Below are 17405 nucleotides of genomic sequence, written 5' to 3'. Positions count from 1 at the left end.
TTGCACCACGAAGGACTAAGAGTTCCTCTGAGAGACCATCTGGACACAAAGGTCTTCTTCTGCATCAAGACAATTGGCCCATCAGTATCAGAATGGGAAACATGTGGCCTTCAGGATGTTGCTAGACTCCAACTCCCATCAGCCACGGTCACTATGGCCAGCAACCAGAGATGATGGGAGTTGTAGTCCACATCTGGAGGGCTACAGGGTCCCCATCGCTGGTCTTCATCCGGTGGCAGCAGATCTCCAGGGTTCAGAGGGGACATTCCCAGCCCTACTGAGAGATCCCAGCAATTGACCCTGGCACCTTCTGAGGGAAAGCAAGTGCCCTGAGCTATGGACCTTGACTCTTCCACCAGACTTTAGGGTGGGGTGCAGGTGGTTCCCCCCTCCCAGGACACCAAGCTGGGGGGCGGGGGGCACAAAATTGAGAAGATCCATAATTGAGAAGATCCATTAGGAGGCTCCAAATTTCGGCCTTGCTCAGGGCAACATATTATCAAAGATGACTGAAGGCCACCCCTGGTTCCACTCTCATTTCCTAGGTAAAGGTGAGACTTTTTTGAGCACCTCTTGTCCAGGGTGTCCGGGGGGTCCTATTGGTCCAGCAAAGCCATTCCTTCCTCTCTTGCCGTGTTCCCCCTAAAGAGAAAGACATTCTTAGAGAAAATGAGACTATTGCAGAACAAAAAGAAAAATACCCAAATGGCTACCAAGATGTGGGGACCAACACTAGAATGGGCAGGGTGCCTCTCCTAAAACCAGGAGGTGTTATATATCAGAGAAGGAGGATTAATACTCCCTTCAATGCAGAGACTACCCACAGGGCACCCATGGGTGCAATGGCACCCTTGAGGTCTTCCCCTGGCCCCACAAAGCTTCTGTCCCCTTAGTCACAACCAGGAGGGTGTTTATCTTTTTTCTCGCTCGAAAAACGCATAGAGATTGTTTTAAAAATTCTAAGGTCTCAAATATAAATTAAATGTTCATTCCCCCCCCCCTTTTTTTACCAACAACCAAAACACAAACAGTGAAAACAAACCCCCAGGTGGCTGATACATTGGGTATACATAATCAATAATAACATATTCAAATCAACCATATGTATAATTCTATATACCTTAACACTCCTCCCCCCATAAGGTTTATTAAACTTTTAACATTTTAATTGCCCCAAATTGTTCAAACCTGCCCAATAATTCAATATTTTCTCAAACCAATCCTCCTCCTTCTCATTGACCTTAAACCCTTTCATTTTATGTATCTTCACAGTTAGATATTCTAAGATTATAATATTTTTCTATTTTTCCCTCCATTGGTTCACCCCGAGCTCTTTTGCATTTTCCCAATTACTCGCTATAACCTGTCTGGCTGCAATTACCATCAATTTTACCCATTTACATTCCTCTTTTGTTTCTAACTCAGTGCTACTCAGGCTAATAAGAACCATTAATTTAGATATTTCCACCTTCCTACCCACAATTCCCGATATTTCTACAGTGGTGCCTCGCAAGACGAAATTAATCCGTTCTGCGAGTCTCTTCGTCTTGCGGTTTTTTCGTCTTGTGAAGCACGGCTATTAGCGGCTTAGCGGCTATTAGCGGCTTAGCGGCTATTAACGGCTTAGCGGCTTAGCGGCTATTAACGGCTTAGCGGCTTAGCGGCTATTAACGGCTTAGCGCCTTAGCGGCTTTAAGAAAAAGGAAACAAACTCGCAAGAACTCGCAAGACGTTTCGTCTTGCGAAGCAAGCCCATAGGGAAATTCGTCTTGCGGAACGACTCAAAAAACGGAAAACCCTTTCGTCTAGTGAATTTTTTGTCTTGCGAGGCATTCGTCTTGCGGGGCACCACTGTATACCAATCTGTTTCCAGAATTCATTAACTAACAGACAATCCCACCACATATGACTGTACGTTCCCATCACTCCACATTTCCTACTTCCAGATTTTGTAATATGATATAACCTTACAGGTGTGTAATACCATTTTTGTACCAACTTCAACCCTTGTCCCTGGATTATCCAAGAGGTCACAACAAATTAAATGTTCATAAATGCACAAGGCAAACACATGTTGTTGTTGTTTAGTCGTTTAGTCGTGTCCGACTCTTCGTGACCCCATGGACCAGAGCACGCCAGGCACTCACATACATAAGTATAAAAACCACGTGTCTGAAATAGTAAGAAAAGCAATTCTGAAGTCTTTTTGACTCTCCCAGTGACCTCAAATATTCCTCTGCAGCAAGGGAGGAAAATAGTGGAGAGCCTCCCCATTGTCTTTTGCTTACAAATCCTGTCTTAAGGGTGTATTTGTGTTTGAATAGGGTGAGCATGTGACCTGGAGTCAGGAACTAAAAGTATTAACCCCCATTATAACCCCCCCGGTAATGCAATCAGTGACCATTATCAGGTATCCTGACAAACAGGATTTCTGCTGTAGACCGCCTCCTCTGCTGTAGACCAGCTCATAATGGTTTCCTTATATACAGCACTACACGTAATGGTTCAATTAGGCACAAAAGCATATCAGTTACATTTCACATACTTCCATCTCATTCTGCAAAACGCAGCCCAGATGCAATCGCTGAGCGTGCAGCCACACTGACCAAGAAACCGCAGTCGCATGGAGCAAAACGGCTCTCTGAGTGTCAGGGAACAGAAGCAGCAAAGGAACAAAGCAACCTCGGCAGCAAAGCTCACAAACGATTATCCTGCCTGTGTCACCGTGAAACAGCCCATTAGGTGTCGACTCATACAAGTGATGTCCTCCGAGCACTTTGGACACCCAGTCCAGGTCACAGTGACACAAGGATTTGCAAGAGGGATTGCAGATGTCTGAGCTCCCTGCTTTTTAAAGGGGAAAGTCTGGACGGGGGAGCGGTGGAAATGACAGGGGCTAGGAAGGTAATCATGGCCACTGAATCATCCATGGCTAGGAAGGTAATCATGGCCACTGGTCCCATCACCTCCTGGCAAATAGAAGGGGAAGAAATGGAGGCAGTGAGAGATTTTACTTTCTTGGGCTCCATGATCACTGCAGATGGTGACAGCAGCCACAAAATTAAAAGACCCCTGCTTCTTGGGAGAAGGGCAATGACAGGCCTAGACAGCATCTTGAGAAGTAGAGATGTCACCTTACCAACAAAGGTCCGTATAGTTAAAGCCATGGTTTTCCCAGTAGTGATGTATGGAAGTGAGAGCTGGACCATAAAGAAGGCTGATCGCCGAAGAATTGATGCTTTTGAATTATGGTGCTGGAGAAGACTCTTGAGAGTCCCATGGACTGCAAGAAGATCAAACGCATCCATTCTTAAGGAAATCAGCCCTGAGCGCTCACTGGAAGGACGGATCCTGAAGCTGAGGCTCCAGTACTTTGGCCACCTCATGAGAAGAGAAGACTCCCTGGAAAAGACCCTGATGTTGGGAAAGACGGAGGGCACAAGGAGAAGGGGACGAAGGAGGACGAGATGGTGGGACAGTGTTTTCGAGGTTACCAGCATGAGTTTGACCAAACTGCGGGAGGTAGTGGAAGACAGAAGTGCCTGGCGCGCTCTGGTCCAGGGGGTCATGAAGAGTCGGACACGACTAAACGACTAAACAACAACAACAGGAAGGTAATCGCAGTGTTTTGGTGAATCCCAGAGCGGTGACTTTGGTGTGACTCAGTCCTAGGCACCGAGGACACAAGGACTTTCTCCCCCACCCAGAAGTGAGCACCAAAACCTAGCCTTTGCAGAAAACCTGACAACAAGTCTTAGGGCACTTTAGAAACCAATGCATATACCGTATTTTTAGCTTCATAAGACGCACCTGACTGTAAGATGCGCCTAGTTTTTAGAGGAGGAAAACAAGAAAAAAAATTATTCTGAATGAAACAGTGGATGTATGATTTTTTGTGGTTCATGCTGTGGCTACAGACATGATATGTGATTTTACGCTGAGTTTGGGGTAGCCCAGTGCAAAAATCCTGAGAATCCATGTGGATCCGTGCTTTGTAACCACGTTTTTGCGCCATTGCAGCCCCACGAAACAGTGGGTGCGTGGGTTTTTTGGTGCAGGCTGTAGCCATGGACATGCTATGTGATCTGATGGTGAATTTGGGGTGACCCAATGCAAAAATCCTGAGGATCCATGCACTTTTACCTCCCCCCCCCAGGCAGCCTCCTTTATCGCTAGAGTCCCTTATCTCCCTCCCAATCACTTGCCGATCAACTGCTCAGCGGCTTCATTTCAACACCCCCTTCCCTCTTTCTAAAAAAAAAAAAAAAAAAGCACTGCTTTTTGCCTCTGGGCAATTCAGCTCCAGGGACCACACATTCGCTTCATAAGACGCACAGCCATTTCCCCTTACTTTTTAGGAGGAAAAAAGTGTGTCTTATGGAGCGAGAAATACGGTAATGTGATTAGAGCTTTTGCTGCGATATGTATCTGTTAAGAGTCACAACTTCCACGCTAGCTTGGCCACGTCCACAGAATGGAAGAGGGCAGGACCCCCAAGGATGTGCTCTATGGGGAACTGGCTTCAACACCTGGCCTGTTGGCAGACCCACTCTGCAGTGCCAAATTAAACCCTGTGGAGGCCCCTAGGCAGTCAAAATCGGGGGCCGGAGGGCAGCTTGCAAATGATCTCCTAATACGTTTTTGATTTCACCAGCCCACAAGATCAAATCAGTATTGCTTTGAGCGGTGATAATTTTAGGTTATATATTAGTGACTAAGTTTAGATAGATGATAGATAGATAGATAGATAGAGATAGATAGATAGATAGATAGATAGATAGATGATAGATAGATAGATAGATAGATAGATAGATAGATAGATAGATGATAGATGATAGATAGATGATAGATAGATAGATGATAGATAGATAGATAGATAGATAGATAGATAGATAGATAGATAGATAGATATAGATGATAGATGATAGATAGATAGATAGATGATAGATAGATAGATGATAGATAGATAGATAGATAGATAGATAGATAGATAGATAGATAGACAGACACACACACACACAGTGGTACCTCGGGTTACATACACTTCAGGTTACATACGCTTCAGGTTACAGACTCCGCTAACCCAGAAATAGTGCTTCAGGTTAAGAACTTTGCTTCAGGATAAGATCAGAAATTGTGCTCTGGCGGTGTGGCAGCAGCAGGAGGCCCCATTAGCTAAAGTGGTGCTTCAGGTTAATAACAGTTTCAGGTTAAGTACGGACCTCCGGAACGAATTAAGTACTTAACCCGAGGTACCACTGTATATTTAACTGTTGCTATATCTGTATCAGGGATGCAGGTGGTGCTGTGGGTTAAACCACAGAGCCCAGGGCTTGCCGATCGGAAGGTCAGCGGTTCAAATCCCCGCGATGGGGTGAGCTCCCATTGTTTGGTCCCTGCTCCTGCCAACATAGCAGTTCAAAAGCACGTCAAAGTGCAAGTAGATAAACAGGTACCTGTTACACCTAATTGCAAATTCAAATGTATCCCTATCGTGTTTTCTGACTTCCTTGATATTGTATGTGGGCTGCAACTGGTCTGTGACCGAAATAATAAATTCATTCATTCACTTTGAGCGGTTGTTGCGGGGCCAGGAAAATGCGTGGGGCCTCCTCTGCCTGTATGGTAATCTGGCACTGCCACTCTGTGCTACAAAGATGTCCGCAAACAGGACATGGAAGTTGGCAACATCAACTTCACCATGTGGGAATCCCTTGTAGACGACTGCAGTTGCCTGGAGACAGACAATCAGGTTGTGCATCCACAGCAGTGACCAGCAGAGGAATGACCGCAGGGAGGAGCGCAGAGAGAAGGAATGCGCTGGTGCATCTGCAACAGCACAACTGGACGCCTTTCTCTGCCCCAACTGCAACAAAACATGTCTCTCCTGTATAGGTCTCTACAGTCACAGCAGGTGCTGTGATTCTCCAATGGTTTGGCTTCACCCTCAAAGCTGCTCTCCTCCATTGTCTCTTGAGACAGACGGGTGCCAACAACAACAATATGTGTTGGAGTCCAGCCATTCCCAAATATTTTTGGGCCGCCACCCGCTTGGTTCCATAAACTCATCCTTAGTGCCCCCTAACTTAACTTATAAAAAGCATTACTCAGAATGGTGGTTTGTATAATCCACTGAATGAGTGTAACACGTTGAAATCTGAAGCAGTAACAAGTTAAAGGTAAAGGGACCCCTGACCCTTAGGTCCAGTCGTGGCCGACTCTGGGGTTGCGGCGCTCATCTCGCTTTATTGGCCGAGGGAGCCGGCGTACAGCTTCCGGGTCATGTGGCCAGCATGACTAAGCCGCTTCTGGCAAACCAGAGCAGTGCATGGAAACGCCGTTTACCTTCCCGCTGGAGTGGTACCTATATATCTACTTGCACGTTGACGTGCTTTCGAACTGCTAGGTTGGCAGGAGCAGGGACCGAGCAACGGGAGCTCACCCCGTTGCGGGGATTCGAACCGCGACCTTCTGATTGGCAAGTCCTAGGCTCTGTGGTTTAACCCACAACGCCACCAGCGTCCCTGTAACAATTAGTAGTAACAACTGTTACTACTGTAACAATTGTTAAGGTAAAGGTAAAGGTACCCCTGCCCGTACGGGCCAGTCTTGCCAGACTCTAGGGTTGTGCGCTCATCTCACTCTATAGGCAGGGAGCCAGCGCTGTCCGCAGACACTTCCGGGTCACGTGGCCAGCGTGACAAGCTGCATCTGGCGAGCCAGCGCAGCACACGGAACGCCAATTACCTTTCCGCTGGTAAGCGGTCCCTATTTATCTACTTGCACCCGAAGGTGCTTTCGAACTGCTAGGTTGGCAGGCGCTGGGACCGAACGATGGGAGCGCACCCCACCTCGGGGATTCGAACCGCCGACCAGGCGATCGGCAAGTCCTAGGCGCTGAGGTTTTACCCACAGCGCCACCCGCGTCCCTGTAACAATTGTTACCCTGTAACAATTGTTACCCTGCAGTAACAATTAGCCACACATTTATTTGAAACCCAATTGAAACTACTTCAACAAAATGGATGACCGCGACACCAGCTTTTCGAAGCCTGATTGCCATGCGCACCTCCAACATCCCCTGGCACCCCCTTGCCTCTTAGCATGCCCCCCAGGTAATCTCATTGACCCCCCAGGGGGTGCTACCACCCACTTCAGGAACCACTGTGTTAGACTGAGGAGTAGCCTTATCATGGGGCAGCTGAAATCACAGAATTGTGGAGTTAGAAGGGACCTTGAGGACCATCTAGTCCAACCCCCTACAAAGCAGGAATAGGCAGCTGTCCCATACGGGGATCGAACCTGAAACCGTGGCGTTATCAGCACCACGCTCTAACCTACTGAGCTCTCGCCCTAGAACCAGAAGCAGAGGCATGTCTGGAAAACCTGGCTTCCAATTTCGGCTCCCTAGAAATCTAATAAATACGGTAATGTTCATGTTGAACAAATAATAATGGCTCTATAAAGCTTGTCGTGCTGCGAAGTTAAGTACGCTGACCCAGAAACTGCCGGTTGCACTAGCTGGGCCTCTGCTCTGCCCAACAGGGCTCTCCCGATGTTCTCAGGAGCAGCCAAGGTTTGATTTATACGGCAATTCTGATGGAGAGGATATTAAATGGCAGAGCGTCATGGCGCTTAGTTTTTGATTGTTCACCTCAAGAGTTCCAGTGGGTCCCTTTCAAGCATCTTATGAAGTAGCTTTGAAAAGCTTGGAGGTGCTTCCGTAATCCACCTCCGCTCCCTGCATTTGAGTCAGTTGCCCGAATCACTTGGCCACTGGGCTGTCGCCACACCCAGCTGTTGATCGCCTACCTTTTGCCCTGGAATTCCAGGTGAGCCTGGGGCACCTCTCTCCCCCTGCGACCCGGGGGTCCCGGGGTTGCCACGGATACCCTGGACGCCTTGTGCCCCTGGAGGTCCCGGGACTCCGGGTTCACCCTAGCGAGAAGACACCATATTGTCCCATCACAAGATGAGCACATGTTTGTTATAGTATGATCGTGATTAATTATCAGTTGCAACAAGAACAATATAATTTGTTATTTGTACCCTGCCCATCTGGTTGGGCTTCCCCAGCCACTCTGGGCGGCTTCCAACAAAGATTAAAAATACATTAAAATGTCACACGTTAAAAACTTCCCTGAACAGGGCTGCCTTCAGATGTCTTCTAGAAGTCTGGTAGTTGTTGTTCTCTTTGACATCTGAAGGGAGGGTGTTCCACAGGGCGGGTGCCACCACCGAGAAGGCCCTCTGCCTGGTTCCCTGTAACCTCACTTCTTGCAGTGAGGGAACCGCCAGAAGGCCCTCGGAGCTGGACATCAGTGTCTGGGCAGAACGATGGGAGTGGAGATGCTCCTTCAAGTATACTGGGCCGAGGCTGTTTAGGGCTTTAAAGGTCAACACCAACACTTCGAATTGTGCTCGGAAACGTACTGGAACTGTATCGGAAACGATAAGCCTCAAAGCGACTTGACAAGGGGAAATACAAGAAGTAAATAGCAATTTGGACCTAGAATCATAGAATTGTAGATTTGGAATGGATCATCAATGCAAGAATAGGCAGTTGTCCGATAGAACTTGCCACCTTGGCATTATCACAGCACCACACTCTAAGCAACTGAGCTAACCTAGATATTTCTTTTATAGCAGTGGGCATTGCAAAGCACCTAGCATGTTCGCCCAACAAGGGCAAGTCCTACACACCCCTCCTAGAAGATGTCAGGGACTGGCTGGGTGAAGAGGAGTGGTGGGAGGTATGAGCCAGGGAACCCTCAAGGGGAACCCCAGAGGAGGAAGGCTCAGAGCCCAGGGATTGGTGGTGGGACACAGAGGAGAGGTCAGAGGGAGAAGATTGGGAGGAGGTGGCATTGGAAGCTGAAGGAGCAACAGGGTTTACTGAGCAGGAAGAGCCTGTGACAGAGAGCAGTTCAGACTCTGAGGCTGAAGCAGTGCAGAGGGGGTCACAAGGCTGCTGGAGAATTCAAAGAGTCTGTAAGAAGCTCCTTCCTGGTCTCCAAGAACATGCAGAGTAATGAGAAGAGCTGAACGGAGGACAGAGGTGCACAGATGCAGTTTGAGACTGCTTGGGAAACATCCAGGAGAGATGGAGCCTTAGAAGGGGCAGAAGGCAGGGACCTTCAGTCCTAGCAACTGCCCTACAGGGGGAAGACCCACCGAAAGCGTTGTATGATTTTGGAAAAATCAAAATTAGAAACAGAACTGTTAGAACCCAAAACTAAAACTTTGTCAAGGATGTATAACTTGCTGTTGAAATGGAATACTCAGGATGAAACGGTGAAATCTGTTATGATTAAATGGAATCTGTTATGATTAAATGGGCACAAGATGTTGGACACAATATTATGTTTGCTGACTGGGAACAGTTATGGACCACAGGTATGAAGTTCACGGCATGTAATGCCTTAAGAGAGAATATTATGAAAATGATATACAGGTGGTACATGACCCCAGTCAAGCTAGTAAAAATCTACCATTTGCCCGATAATAAATGTTGGAAATGTAAAGAAACTGAAGGTACATTCTTTCACCTTTGGTGGATGTGCCCAAGGATTAAGGCTTTCTGGGAGACGATATATAATGAACTGAAAAAGGTATTTAAATATACCTTCCTGAAGAAACCAGAGGCCTTTCTCCTGGGCATAGTTGACCAATCAGTGTTAAAGAAGGATAGAACTTTCTTTATGTACGCTACAACAGCAGCAAGAATACTTATTGCAAAGTATTGGAAGACACAAGATCTACCCACTCTGGAAGAATGGCAGATGAAGGTGTTGGAATACATGGAATTGGCGGAAATGACTGGCAGAATCCGAGACCAGGGAGAAGAGTCAGTGGAAGAAGACTGGAAGAAATTTAAAGACTATTTACAAAGATACTGCAAAATTAATGAATGTTAGAATGATGCTGGATTGAAATTAAGTGGTTTCTAGCTAATGGTATAAAAGAATATGAAGAAATGTTTTTTATAAGTAAAAATTTAATGTTATAATAATTTAAGATTTAAGATCTGGGTAGAATAAAGAGGGAAAGAAACTGCTGAGCTAATAAATTGAACTGGAATACAAAAAAGGGAGGTACGAGGAGGTCCGGGAAACAAGTAAATGAAAAATAATGTGATGAAAGGATTGATTGTTTTTAACTATTTTGTATTTTGTATTTTGTATTTTTTCTTTTTCTATTTTGTAATCTAAAAACCTTAATAAAAATTTTATTAAAAAAAACCAACGAAAGCATTGTATGCTGTTTCCTTGACAGAGTTAACTTCGCTGACAACTGACTCTGCTTCTTCGTGCTGACGTGCATCTGACTCCAGCCTTGACAGGTGACCACCATAGGAAGCAACATTAATGAACCAATGGCCTAGGTGAACAAAAAGGCCTTAGCCTGGCACCTAAGGATGGCCCCAGACGGGTCTCCCCAAGGAGAGCATTCCACCGTGGGGCCACCACCGAAAAGGCTTGTTCTCATGGGGTCAACCTTCACTCCTTCCTCAGGGAAGGTCTTCTGATGAAGACTGCAGGGTTAGAGCTGGCTTGTAAGGGGAGAGGTGGCCCTTTGGGTTTTGCGGTCCTCCTGATACATTTCCAACTCTTTGTAGCCTTCAGCTCCCTCAACTGGAAGGGGGGCCAGTTCTACTTTCCACCCTGATGGTCTACTTCAGGCTAGTCTGTTTCTCCTCTATAAAGAGTGGGGAACCTGTAGCTCTCTGGACGTTGGATTATAGCTCCCTTTGTCCCTGACCGTGGGCTATGTTGTCTGAGGATGCTGGGAATAAGAGTCTAGCAGCACCTAGAAGGTTAAACATTCTAAATACACCTTTACTAAGAAACCAGAGGCCTTCCTCTTGGGTATCGTCGGCCAGAGTGTGTCAAAAAAGGACAGAACATTTTTTATGTATGCAACAACAGCAGCAAGAATATTGATCGCGAAGAACTGGAAAACTCAGAAGCTACCCACTTTGGAAGAATGGCAGATGCAGCTGATGGACTATATGCAGCTAGCCGAGATGACCGGCAGAATCCGAGACCAGGGAGAAGAAAGGATGGAAGAAGACTGGAAAAAATTCAAGATTTATCTACAAAAACATTGTAATCTGGTTGAGTGTTGAGTGGGATGCCAGGATAGAAAATAACTGTCTATCACTAAATTAGACTTAAGGGTGAATTATATGCTAATCAAAATTAAGACTATGAGCAAAATGATAATTTGTTTGAAATTAATTTTATAACGATGTAAGTGTATGCGGGAGGTGTGGGGGAGTCCAATGTAACAGTGGAAAGATGTTAAAAGGATAAGGATGATTTGTGCTTTTTTTAAAGTATGCTTTATATGAAAAACCTTAATAAATATATTTAAAAAAAAAAATAGAAGGTTAAACATTCCCCACTCCTGTCCTCTGTAAAGGACGAGTTGGCTGTACAAATAAATGAAGTCTCAATATGGAGATGGAGCGGGAAAGTTGCAGAACTTACCTTGTGCCCAGGAGGTCCAGCCTGACCAAGAGGCCCACGGAAGCCAATTCCCGGCTCTCCCTTTAGAAAACAGAGCAAATAAGAGAGAAGTGAATCCCGACCACACAGCATAATACACAGGTTCACATGATGCCAACAATCTGTGACTCAAATTGCAAGCAACTCTGCAAATGGAAGATGAGTTGCTTGTTCTGGGTGGCCCCTGATCCCAGCAAAGCCAATCCTTTACCTTTTGACCCATTTCTCCTTCTTCGCCTCTGGCACCCTGGTAGAGAAAAGAGCAAAAGGTAAGTTTCTAGTCCTCTTGATGCCATGAAACACCCTGGATATGTTTGGGCAATAACTGATCATAGAATCATAGAGTTGGAATAGACCACAAGGGCCATCGGGTCCAACCCCCTGCCAAGCAGGAAACACCATCAGAGCACTCCTGACATATGGTTGTCAAGCCTCTGCTTAAAGACCTCCAAAGAAGGAGACTCCACCACACTCCTTGGCAGCAAATTCCACTGTCGAACAGCTCTTACTGTCAGGAAGTTCTTCCTAATGTTTAGGAAGGAAAGTTCTTCCTAATGTTTAGGAAGGAAAGGCTTAGGGGTGGGTGTATTCAAGCTGTAGTGCCTCTGCTCTGATCTAGCAAGGTTTTTCTTGCATCCATATCTGAGTGTGTGCAGCGACAGTTGCCTGCAACTCTATGTAAAGTCTAGTTTTGGGCCCTGAAATGGAGTATCCAGTTGCTACTGTGATTGCTGGGCAGAACTAGAAGAGCTGTCAAAGATCTCCCAGCCTGTAAGAATGTCTGGACTCTCCTTCCTTTGAAGCAGAGGTTAGATGGCCATCTATCATGGATGCTTTAGCCGAGATTCCTGCATTGCAAGGGGCTATTGGGTTATTGGGATCCTCCGAAACTCCTGAAGGGCAGTTCCTCTTCCAGCAGTGGGAAAAGCCACACCTCCAGTGGAGAAGAGAGGAAAGGGGCCAGCCAAGCGAGGAAAGGGCTGGAGGATGCTGGCGACGCAGGCCACTTCCGTCGCCCAGCTTGCACAGAGGGGTGGAGCACAAGGAGAGGAGGAGGAGGCTTGGGGTGCCGAAGTTCTTATGCTGGGGGAGAAACTGGAAGGGGCCACTCCCGGATTCTGCAAGTGGCTAAGATGGACATGAACTTTGTGTATCTGCACTGTAAATAGTTTGCACAATAAAACCTGTAAAAGACAGGTCGGAGTCCTGCCTGGTTACTCACGAGCAACCACCACACAGCATCTGACATGTACTTTGTCGTTTTTTATTCTGATTTTATTCTGTGAACTGCCCTGAGACCTCCAGATATAGTGTGGTATATAAATTCAATTGATGATGATGATGATGATGATGATGAAGCTGACCCTTCAGTCTCTTCCAACTTTATGATTCTATGACCTTTGTTGCTTACCTTCTTCCCTGGCTCCCCTGGCTCTCCCGGTTCCCCCTGTAAGGGAGAGAGAGAGAGAGAGAGAGAGAGAGAGCTCACTGTACCCTCAGGCTCAGATCCTGATGTTTACATGCTTTCCATCGCACAGCAAAGATTTCAGACAGCCCCGTTCCATGTGCTCCCCTTGCACAAATGCAGAGATCAGAGCCTTTCCTTCGACTTTGCTCGTCTTGGCCAAAGCCTCTCCAAGCTGCGCCAGTTCTCCCTGTCCAACAGCGCCAGTTCTCCCTGTCCAACAGTGCCAGTTCTCCCTGTCCAACAGCGCAACGGCCCTCCCCATTTCCCCTTCCTTCTCAATGCAAAAGTGAGGAACCATGGCCCATCGGATGTGCCAGACCCTTGATTGAAACTCTGGAAAGGTACAGTGGTGCCTCGCAAGACGAAATTAATTCGTTCCGCGAGTTTTGTCGTCTTGCGATTTTTTTCGTCTTGCGAAGCACGGTGTCGGGAAAGTTTTGGAAAAGCTTCAAAAATCACCAAAGTCTTTAAAAACCTCAAAAAAGGCTACCACACCGCGTTCTATGAGTTGCTCCTCGAAGTCAAGTCGCAACTGTATTAACGGTGTTAAGAAAAAGGAAACAAACTTGCAAGACATTTCCGTCTTGCGAAGCAAGCCCATAGGGAAAATCGTCTTGCGAAGCAGCTCAAAAAACAAAAAACCCTTTCGTCTAGCGAGTTTTTTGTCTTGCGAGGCATTCGTCTTGCGAGGTACCACTGTACTGCTAGTCTCAGTGAAGACAACAGTGAGCCACATGGGCCAATAGTTTGAGTCAGTATAATGCAGTCTTGCAAAGCCACTTCTGCCCTGCAGAAGTGGGCGTCACAGCCCAGCCCCAGCACAATTGGGGGAATCCCCGGCCGCATCACCCCCTGGCCAGCCAATCAGCTGGCTCTGGGGGCATAGCCTGCCCTATTCAATGCAGGCGCGGCCAGGGATCTCCCTCTTTGCCCGCCTGCCACCCTCCTGCCCTTTAAGGTTTCCGTTCCTTGACCTTGCTATGGACTTCGGTTGGTCGCCGTTGAGGGGCCTGGGAGGAATTTTTCCACTTGGCAAATTGGCACCAGCCACTTGGTTTTTCGCCTACCTCGTAGCAAATCGTCACAACTTTCTGGGTATTGGCAGTTAGGCATTGGTACTGTTTTGTAGATGGAAGAGGGGAGAAAGCGCCATCACCTGCCCGGCATATTGAAGGGTAGTCCAATAAAGGATTCCGGGGGGTGTGGCCCTGTCCGAAGCCATGGAGGTGAGGGCCTAAGGCACGCCCCCAATTGGTGACCCTGGGGGAGTTCCTAGTTGATGTGCATCAGCAGGACTTCCCCTACTGGTGGTTAACCCTTCCCAGACTTCAAGCGGACAGGCTGAAGTCGGATATAGCCGGTTAGGGTCAATGCCTAAGCCAACACCGCTCATCACCTGTAACCAATAAAGTTGTGGCCTTATTTAGCACATTAACCTTAATAATTGTGTCATGTGTCTTTATTTCCACTGGGGGGGGGGCAGGAACTCGCCACGCAATGAGATCCACTAGGAAATGGGGGGTGGGGGTAAGGAATTGAAGGGAGCATTTAGAATCCTGAAATCCAGCTTTCCGTAGTAGTGCAACGTTTTGCCGCAAGCCCCAATTGTCGCACACCCACACATGTGCCCAGATGTTGCAGCTCGTGCAAAGAAACTGACCTGTTCTCCTTTGCTGCCTTGGCTTCCAGGTGCCCCCTTTTCTCCCTGAAAAAAGAGAATTAAAGAGAAAAAGAAACCTCGTCGTTTCCAAGCACAGTCCAGCTATGTGGAATCTCGCAGGAGCTTCTTGGGACGCTGGCGTGATTGCAGCTGGATCTCTAAGAGCACGGTAGCGGATTTCCTCCTCCTCCTCCATTTGGAAAAGGCAACGTTCCTCCAGGAACCAGAGGACAAAAGTTAATGAAAAAACACCGTATTTTTAGCTCTATAAGATGCACTTTCCCCCTCCTAAAAAGTAAGGGGAAATGTGTGTGCGTCTTATGGAGCGAATGCAGGTGGGAGGCTCTGCTCAGCGCTCCCTTTAAAGAGCCGCGTGGAGCGTGTGTGCGGTTCTTCGGGGCTTTTCCCTGAGGAGAAGGGCTGCCCTTCTCCCTCCTTGGTAAAAGCCCCCAAGAGCCGCACACACACACTGTGCGCTCTTTAAAGGGAGTGTGGCTCTTGGGGGAGCCTTAGCTACGAGCAGCCTAGTTTCTGGCTTAGCCACGGGGAGCCTCCACACGGCAGCGGGGAGCCTTCATCCCGCTGCCTGCGGAGGCTTCACGTGGCTATCCTTGGCTTTTGCGGGAGATGGGGGAAGGGACAGAGTGCGCGGCTCTGTCCCTTCCCCCACCTCCCAGAAAAGCCCCCCAAGAGCCACACTCCCTTTAAAGAGTGCACGGCTCTTGCGGGAGGTGGGGTTAAAGCCAGGAGGCTTGCTTTCGCTGAAGCCAGGAGGACAAGAGTGCACCGATCCCGCTTGCTCTCCTGGCTTCAGAGATAGCCCCGCAAAGCCTCCTGAGCGAAGATGGAGGAGCGCTCCCTCTTCGCTCAGGATGCTTTGTGTTGCTTTTTTATTTCTTGTTTTCCTCCCCTAAAAACTAGGTGTGTCTTATGGTCCAGTGCGTCTAATAGAGCGAAAAATACGGTATATCAAGGCAGCAGGGCTTTCTTGCTGGTGGTTGTCCCCGGAATCTCACTGACTGCGCACAGGAGGATTTGCAAGCCAACCCACCTTTTGCAGGTGATTTAGGAACATAGGGAGATGCCCTGAAGGAGGCTCTCCACCCCCTTCGTCCAGCCCGGACACTGAGGTCCAGCGCCGAGGGCTTTCTGGCGGTTCCCTCACTGTGAGGAGCAAAGTTACAAGGGACCAGGCGAAGCACCTTCTCGGTAGTGGTGCCCGCCCTGTGGAACGCCCTCCCATCAGAGACAAAGAGATAAATAACTACCTGACATTCAGAAGACATCTTAATGCAGCCCTGTTCAGGAAAGTTTTAATGTGTGACATCTTAGTGTATTTCTGGTCTTTGTGGAAGCCGCCCAGAGTGGCTGGGGAAACCCAGCCAGATGGGCGGGGTACAAATAATAAATTATTATTATTATTATTATTATTATTATTATGCCTTATCCTCCCTCAGACCATTGTTCCATCTAGCTCAGTACAGTGGTACCTCGGATTACATACGCTTCAGGTTACATACGCTAACGCAGAAATAGTGCTTCAGGTTAAGAACTTTGCTTCAGGATGAGAACAGAAATCATGCTCCGCCGGCGCGGCAGCGGCAGGAGGCCCCATTAGCTAAAGTGGTGCTTCAGGTTAAGAGCAGTTTCAGGTTAAGAACGGACCTCCGGAACGAATTAAGTACTTAACCCGAGGTACCACTGTACTGGCTACACTGACTGGAAGCTGCTCTCCAGGGTTTCAGAAAGGGGCTCTTCCCAGTCTGACCTGGAGATATCGGGGATTGAACCTAGAAACTTCTCCATGCAAGGCTGATTCTCTGCCACTGAGCTATGGACCTCCTGTGACTTCCCTGCCACTGTTCTTATTAGTGACATTATGAGTGTCCCAAGAGACCGTGTGGCCTGGCTGTGCTGTCGAAGGAGGGCCATCTATTAGGAACTATTAATGCTGGCTGTTGGCTCAAAGGTCCCCAAAGGGAAAGCGCTGCATGATTGACAATGGTCTTTGCGGTATAATAACGTCTCGAATCTTGCGATATCTGAGACAGTAACATGCAATTTAAAAGTGAAGACCCTGAATGTTTCTATGTTGGGTTTTTTTCATGGGTGGAGGTTATTCTCTTATGCTACTGCAAAGGATCTGCAATAATGTGCAACGTTTGAACCTCATAATCCTGAATGAAATTGTTCTGTTCCATTGTTCAGCTGCATGCTTTGATGTATCTCTTGGGATGCAATGGCCTTTTAGTAATTCTAGATTTTTATTTTTATCATTCATTCATTCATTCATTCATTCATTCATTCATTCATTTATTATGCTTTATTAACCGTAGTTACATCCATACATCTAAGACATTTTGTAGTCTGTAGCTCAAACCCATCAAAATAAAAATTCCAACAAAGAAGTATATATCGTCATAAATTTAACTTCCTGTCCTTCTCAACATCTTTTCACTCTAATAAACCTGTTACCTAAACTTATCAGCAAAATCATGATAAAATATTAATATGCATCTATGTATATATATCTATTTAACCCATTTAACCTTTATTTGCAGAGCTTATTCAAAAACTGCTACCAAACTCAGATTGCAACGCTTATTTTTTTAAGTTACTCTTTAGAGGTTCCCAGTTAACTGGATAACTGGCCTTTTAGTTATTCAATAAAATGAGTATATATTTTTAAGAAAGGAGAGCAGAAAAGAGGAACCGTCTGGACCTGCTCCAGGCTGCAAAACAACAACAACAAAACCCTAAAGATGTA

The 17405-nt window shown here is 47.0% G+C and overlaps 1 protein-coding gene across 1 annotated transcript in view; it reads right to left on the bottom strand.

Annotated features, from left to right (window-relative positions):
- LOC114605525 (uncharacterized) overlaps positions 1–17405 on the bottom strand; it is a 231287-nt gene that overhangs the window by 61196 nt on the left and 152686 nt on the right. Inside the window, exons 62-67 of the mRNA XM_077935611.1 lie at positions 14639–14683; positions 12922–12957; positions 11722–11757; positions 11493–11552; positions 7813–7938; positions 571–642 (exon numbers count right to left, since the gene is read on the bottom strand). Of these exons, the coding sequence (XP_077791737.1) occupies positions 571–642; positions 7813–7938; positions 11493–11552; positions 11722–11757; positions 12922–12957; positions 14639–14683 (375 nt within the window). The remainder of the gene's footprint in view (positions 1–570; positions 643–7812; positions 7939–11492; positions 11553–11721; positions 11758–12921; positions 12958–14638; positions 14684–17405) is intronic.

This window comes from Podarcis muralis, chromosome 10 (genome assembly GCF_964188315.1).
Source record: "Podarcis muralis chromosome 10, rPodMur119.hap1.1, whole genome shotgun sequence".
Classification (NCBI taxonomy): domain Eukaryota; kingdom Metazoa; phylum Chordata; class Lepidosauria; order Squamata; family Lacertidae; genus Podarcis; species Podarcis muralis.
Note: the sequence above shows the minus strand (reverse complement) of the source record. Positions and strands in the feature narration are given on the sequence as shown.